This window comes from Petromyzon marinus, unplaced genomic scaffold, assembly GCF_048934315.1.
Source record: "Petromyzon marinus isolate PM22_M1 ecotype Great Lakes invasive population unplaced genomic scaffold, UKy_Petmar_22M1.pri1.0 PM_Scaffold_52, whole genome shotgun sequence".
NCBI classification, from domain to species: Eukaryota; Metazoa; Chordata; class Hyperoartia; order Petromyzontiformes; family Petromyzontidae; genus Petromyzon; species Petromyzon marinus.
This window is the reverse complement of record NW_027423524.1, coordinates 40,001-47,500: the sequence shown is the minus strand read 5'-3', so window position 1 is coordinate 47,500 and position 7,500 is coordinate 40,001. Positions and strand designations below refer to the sequence as shown.

General features: G+C 45.3%; 1 protein-coding gene across 2 annotated transcripts in view; it reads left to right on the top strand.

Moving 5' to 3' along the window:
- Positions 1-7,500, top strand: part of HYOU1 (hypoxia up-regulated 1) — a 99,885-nt gene that overhangs the window by 62,359 nt on the left and 30,026 nt on the right. For both annotated transcript variants that reach the window (XM_076064556.1, XM_076064555.1), the window contains exon 12: positions 1,814-1,946. In XM_076064556.1, the coding sequence (XP_075920671.1) occupies positions 1,814-1,946 (133 nt within the window). The remainder of the gene's footprint in view (positions 1-1,813; positions 1,947-7,500) is intronic.

The following is a 7,500-nucleotide window of genomic DNA, read 5'->3' as shown; positions in this document are numbered from 1 at the left end:
GTGTGTGTCACTGTGTGTGTCACTGTGTGTGTGTGTCACTGTGTGTGTGTCTCTGTGTGTGTAGGGAGTCTCTAGGACGAAGCGTCAATGCTGACGAGTCGGTGGCCCTGGGTTCGGTGTGTGTATGGTGTGTGTCACTGTGTGTGTGTCACTGTGTGTGTGTCACTGTGTGTGTGTCACTGTGTGTGTCTCTGTGTCACTGTGTGTGTCACTGTCTCTGTGTGTGTGTCACTGTGTGTGTGTCTCTGTGTGTGTATGTATATGTGTGTGTGTGTCTGTATATGTGTGTCACTGTGTGTGTGTGTCACTGTGTGTGTGTGTGTCACTGTCTCTGTGTGTGTGTGGTGTGTGTATCTGTGTGTGTGTGTGTCTCTGTGTGTGTGTGTCTCTGTGTGTGTGTCTCTGTGTGTGTCACTGTGTGTGTCACTGTCTGTGTGTCTCTGTGTGTGTGTGTCACTGTGTGTGTCTCTGTGTCTTTGTAGGGAGTCTCTAGGACGAAGCGTCAATGCTGATGAGTCGGTGGCCCTGGGTTCTGTGTGTGTGTGGTGTGTGTGTGTGTGTCTCTGTGTGTGTGGTGTGTGTCTCTGTGTGTGTGTCTCTGTGTGTGTCTCTGTGTGTGTGTGTGTCACTGTCTCTGTGTGTGTGTCACTGTCTCTGTGTGTGTGTCTCTGTGTGTGTCTCTGTGTGTGTGTCACTGTCTCTGTGTGTGTGTCACTGTCTCTGTGTGTGTCACTGTGTCTTTGTAGGGAGTCTCTAGGACGAAGCGTCAATGCTGACGAGTCGGTGGCCCTGGGTTCTGTGTGTGTGTGGTGTGTGTCTCTGTGTGTGTGTGTGTGTCACTGTCTCTGTGTGTGTGTCACTGTGTGTGTGTCTCTGTGTCTCTGTGTCACTGTGTGTGTGGTGTGTGTGTGTGTGTCTCTGTGTGTGTGTGTGTGTGTCTCTGTGTGTGTGTCTCTGTGTGTGTGTCACTGTGTGTGTGTGTGTCTCTGTGTGTGTGTCTGTGTGTCTCTCTGTGTGTGTGTCACTGTGTGTAGGGAGTCTCTAGGACGAAGCGTCAATGCTGACGAGTCGGTGGCCCTGGGTTCTGTGTGTGTGTGGTGTGTGTCACTGTGTGTGTGTGTGTGTCACTGTCTCTGTGTGTGTGTCACTGTGTGTGTGTGGTGTGTGTCTCTGTGTGTGTGTCTCTGTGTGTCTCTGTGTCTTTATAGGGAGTCTCTAGGACGAAGCGTCAATGCTGATGAGTCGGTGGCCCTGGGTTCGGTGTGTGTGTGGTGTGTGTCACTGTGTGTGTGTCTCTGTGTGTGTGTCTCTGTGTGTCTCTGTGTGTGTCTCTGTGTGTGTGTGTGTGTCACTGTCTCTGTGTGTGTGTGTCTCTGTGTATGTGTCTGTGTGTGTCTCTGTGTGTGTGTCTCTGTGTGTGTAGGGAGTCTCTAGGACGAAGCGTCAATGCTGACGAGTCGGTGGCCCTGGGTTCTGTGTGTGTGTGGTGTGTGTCTCTGTGTGTGTGTGTCTCTGTGTGTGTGTGTGTGTCACTGTGTGTGGTGTGTGTCACTGTGTGTGTGTGTCTCTGTGTGTGTGTCTCTGTGTGTCACTGTGTGTGTGTGGTGTGTGTATGTCTGTGTGTGTCACTGTGTGTGTGTGTGTCTCTGTGTCTTTGTAGGGAGTCTCTGGGACGAAGCGTCAATGCTGATGAGTCGGTGGCCCTGGGTTCTGTGTGTGTGTGGTGTGTATCACTGTGTGTGTGTCACTGTGTGTGTCTGTGTGTGTGTGTGTGTCACTGTCTCTGTGTGTCACTGTCTCTCTGTGTGTGTAGGGAGTCTCTAGGACGAAGCGTCAATGCTGATGAGTCGGTGGCCCTGGGTTCGGTGTTCCGGGCGGCCGCTCTGAGCCAAGCGTTTCGTGTGAAGCCGCTCGTAGCACGTGACAGCACCTCACACAGCGTGCAGGTACAGTCTAGTACACACAGCGTGTAGTATACAGTCTAGTACACACAGTGTGTGTAGTACACACTGTGTGTAGTATACAGTCTAGTACACACAGTGTGTGTAGTACACACTGTGTGTAGTATACAGTCTAGTACACACAGTGTGTGTGTAGTATACAGTCTAGTACACACACTGTGTGTGTAGTATACAGTCTAGTACACACTGTGTGTAGTATACAGTCTAGTACACACAGCGTGTGTAGTATACAGTCTAGTACACACAGCGTGTGTAGTATACAGTCTAGTACACACAGTATACAGTCTAGTACACACAGTATACAGTCTAGTACACACAGTATACAGTCTAGTACACACAGTATACAGTCTAGTACACACAGTATACAGTCTAGTACACACAGTATACAGTCTAGTACACACAGTATACAGTCTAGTACACACAGTATACAGTCTAGTACACACAGTATACAGTCTAGTACACACAGTATACAGTCTAGTACACACAGTATACAGTCTAGTACACACAGTATACAGTCTAGTACACACAGTATACAGTCTAGTACACACAGTATACAGTCTAGTACACACAGTATACAGTCTAGTACACACAGTATACAGTCTAGTACACACAGTATACAGTCTAGTACACACAGTATACAGTCTAGTACACACAGTATACAGTCTAGTACACACAGTATACAGTCTAGTACACACAGTATACAGTCTAGTACACACAGTATACAGTCTAGTACACACAGTATACAGTCTAGTACACACAGTATACAGTCTAGTACACACAGTATACAGTCTAGTACACACAGTATACAGTCTAGTACACACAGCGTGTAGTCTAGTACACACACAGCGTGCAGGTACAGTCTAGTACACACAGCGTGTGTAGTATACAGTCTAGTACACACAGTATACAGTCTAGTACACACAGCGTGTGTAGTATACAGTCTAGTACACACAGCGTGTAGTCTAGTACACACAGTGTGTAGTACACACAGTGTGTAGTATACAGTCTAGTACACACAGCGTGTCTAGTACACACAGTGTGTGTAGGTGTAGTCTAGTACACACACTGTGTGTAGTATACAGTCTAGTACACACAGCGTGTGTAGTATACAGTCTAGTACACACAGCGTGTGTAGTATACAGTCTAGTACACACAGCGTGTGTAGTATACAGTCTAGTACACACAGCGTGTGTAGTATACAGTCTAGTACACACAGCGTGTGTAGTATACAGTCTAGTACACACAGCGTGTGTAGTATACAGTCTAGTACACACAGCGTGTGTAGTATACAGTCTAGTACACACAGCGTGTGTAGTATACAGTCTAGTACACACAGCGTGTGTAGTATACAGTCTAGTACACACAGCGTGCAGGTACAGTCTAGTACACACAGCGTGCAGGTACAGTCTAGTACACACAGCGTGTCTAGTATACAGTCTAGTACACACAGCGTGTGTAGTATACAGTCTAGTACACACACTGTGTGTAGTATACAGTCTAGTACACACACTGTGTGTAGTATAGTCTAGTACACACACTGTGTGTAGTATACAGTCTAGTACACACAGTGTGTAGTACACAGTCTAGTACACACATTGTGTGTGTAGTATACAGTCTAGTACACACAGCGTGTGTAGTATACAGTCTAGTACACACAGCGTGTGTAGTATACAGTCTAGTACACACAGCGTGTGTAGTATACAGTCTAGTACACACAGCGTGTGTAGTATACAGTCTAGTACACACAGCGTGTGTAGTATACAGTCTAGTACACACACTGTGTGTAGTATACAGTCTAGTACACACACTGTGTGTAGTATACAGTCTAGTACACACAGCGTGTGTAGTATACAGTCTAGTACACACAGCGTGTGTAGTATACAGTCTAGTACACACAGCGTGTGTAGTATACAGTCTAGTACACACACTGTGTGTAGTATACAGTCTAGTACACACACTGTGTAGTCTAGTACACACAGCGTGTCTAGTACACACAGTGTGTAGTATACAGTCTAGTACACACAGCGTGTCTAGTATACAGTCTAGTACACACACTGTGTGTAGTATACAGTCTAGTACACACACTGTGTGTAGTATACAGTCTAGTACACACACTGTGTGTAGTATACAGTCTAGTACACGCACTGTGTGTAGTATACAGTCTAGTACACACACTGTGTAGTCTAGTACACACAGCGTGTCTAGTACACACAGTGTGTAGTATACAGTCTAGTACACACAGCGTGTCTAGTACACACACAGTGTGTACCACACAGCGTGCAGGTACAGTCTAGTACACACAGCATGTACTACACACAGTGTGTAGTATACAGTCTAGTACACACAGCGTGTGTAGTACACACAGCGTGCAGGTACAGTCTAGTACACACAGTGTGTGTGTACTACACACAGTGTGTGGTACACACTGTGTGTAGGTGTAGTCTAGTACACACTGTGTGTAGGTGTAGTCTAGTACACACAGTGTGTAGGTGTAGTCTAGTACACACTGTGTGTGTGTAGTACACACAGTGTGTAGGTGTAGTCTAGTACACACAGCGTGTGTAGTACACACAGTGTGTAGGTGTAGTCTAGTACACACAGTGTGTAGGTGTAGTCTAGTACACACAGTGTGTAGGTGTAGTCTAGTACACACTGTGTGTGTGTAGTACACACAGTGTGTAGGTGTAGTCTAGTACACACAGCGTGTAGTCTAGTACACACAGCGTGTGTAGTACACACAGTGTGTAGGTGTAGTCTAGTACACAGTGTGTACTACACACACAGTTTGTACCACACACAGCGTGCAGGTACAGTCTAGTACACACAGCGTGTGTAGTACACACAGTGTGTAGGTACAGTCTAGTACACACTGTGTGTAAGTACAGTGTAGTACACACTGTGTGTGGTACACACTGTGTGTACTACACACAGTGTGTACCACACACAGTGTGTAGGTACAGTCTAGTACACACAGTGTGTACTAGACTGTAGACTACACACAGTGTGTAGTCTACAGTCTAGTACACACAGCGTGCAGGTACAGTCTAGTACACACAGTGTGTAGGTGTAGTCTAGTACACACAGCGTGTGTAGTATACAGTCTAGTACACACAGCGTGCAGGTACAGTCTAGTACACACAGTGTGTAGGTGTAGTCTAGTACACACAGCGTGTCTAGTATACAGTCTAGTACACAGTGTGTAGGTGTAGTCTAGTACACACAGTGTGTAGGTACAGTCTAGTACACACAGCATGTACTACACACACTGTGTAGGTACAGTCTAGTACACACACTGTGTACTACACACACAGTGTGTACCACACACAGCGTGCAGGTACAGTCTAGTACACACAGCGTGTGTAGTACACACAGTGTGTAGGTACAGTCTAGTACACACAGTGTGTAGGTGTAGTCTAGTACACACAGCGTGTACTACACAGTGTGTAGTACACACAGTGTGTAGTACACACTGAGTGTAGGTGTAGTCTAGTACACACAGTGTGTAGGTGTAGTCTAGTACACACAGCGTGTACTACACAGTGTGTAGTACACACAGCGTGTACTACACAGTGTGTAGTACACACAGCGTGTGTAGTACACACAGTGTGTAGGTGTAGTCTAGTACACACAGTGTGTAGGTGTAGTCTAGTACACACAGCGTGTAGGTGTAGTCTAGTACACACAGCGTGTACCACAGTGTGTAGTACACACAGTGTGTAGGTACAGTCTAGTACACACTGTGTGTACTAGACTGTACCTACACACTGTGTGTAGTACACACAGTGTGTAAGTACAGTGTAGTACACACTGTGTGTGGTACACACTGTGTGTGGTACACACTGTGTGTGGTACACACTGTGTGTGGTACACACTGTGTGTACTACACACAGTGTGTACCACACACAGTGTGTAGGTACAGTCTAGTACACACAGTGTGTACTAGACTGTAGACTACACACAGTGTGTAGTCTACAGTCTAGTACACACAGCGTGCAGGTACAGTCTAGTACACACAGTGTGTAGGTGTAGTCTAGTACACACAGCGTGTGTAGTATACAGTCTAGTACACACAGCGTGCAGGTACAGTCTAGTACACACAGTGTGTAGGTGTAGTCTAGTACACAGTGTGTAGGTGTAGTCTAGTACACACAGTGTGTAGGTACAGTCTAGTACACACAGCATGTACTACACACACTGTGTAGGTACAGTCTAGTACACACACTGTGTACTACACAAACAGTGTGTACCACACACAGCGTGCAGGTACAGTCTAGTACACACACAGTGTGTGTACTACACACAGTGTGTAGTACACACACAGTGTGTAGTACACACACAGTGTGTAGTACACACACACTGTGTGTGTACTACACACACACTGTGTACAGTACACTACACACACAGTGTACAGTACACTACACACACAGTGTACAGCACACTACACACACAGTGTACAGTACACTACACGCACAGTGTACAGTACACTACACGCAGTGTACAGTACACTACACGCACAGTGTACAGTACACTACACGCAGTGTACAGTACACTACACGCACTGTGCAGTACACTACACACACAGTGTACAGTACACTACACGCACAGTGCACAGTACACTACACGCAGTGTACAGTACACTACACGCACTGTGCAGTACACTACACACACAGTGTACAGTACACTACACGCACAGTGCACAGTACACTACGCACAGTGTACAGTACACTACGCGCAGTGTACAGTACACTACACGCAGTGTACAGTACACTACACACACAGTGTACAGTACACTACACACAGTGTACAGTACACTACACACACAGTGTACAGGTGTAGAACTTGTGGGGAGTGTTAGTGTAGTAGTGTATAGTGTAGTAGTGTATAGTGTAGTTGTGTATAGTGTAGTAGTGTATAGTGTAGTTGTGTATAGTGTAGTAGTGTATAGTGTAGTAGTGTATAGTGTAGTAGTGTATAGTGTGTAGTGTAGTAGTGTGTAGTGTAGTAGTGTGTAGTGTAGTAGTGTATAGTGTGTAGTGTATAGTGTAGTAGTGTGTAGTGTAGTAGTGTGTAGTGTAGTAGTGTATAGTGTAGTAGTGTATAGTGTATTAGTGTATAGTGTAGTAGTGTATAGTGTAGTAGTGTGTAGTGTATAGTTTAGTAGTGTATAGTTTAGTAGTGTATAGTGTAGTGTATAGTGTAGTAGTGTATAGTGTAGTAGTGTATAGTGTAGTAGTGTATAGTGTAGTAGTGTGTAGTGTAGTAGTGTATAGTGTAGTAGTGTATAGTGTAGTAGTGTATAGTGTAGTGTAGTAGTGTATAGTGTAGTGTATAGTGTAGTAGTGTATAGTGTAGTAGTGTATAGTTTAGTAGTGTATAGTTTAGTAGTGTATAGTGTAGTGTATAGTGTAGTAGTGTATAGTGTAGTAGTGTATAGTGTAGTAGTGTATAGTGTAGTAGTGTATAGTGTAGTAGTGTATAGTGTAGTGTATAGTGTAGTAGTGTATAGTGTAGTAGTGTAGTGTATAGTGTAGTAGTGTAG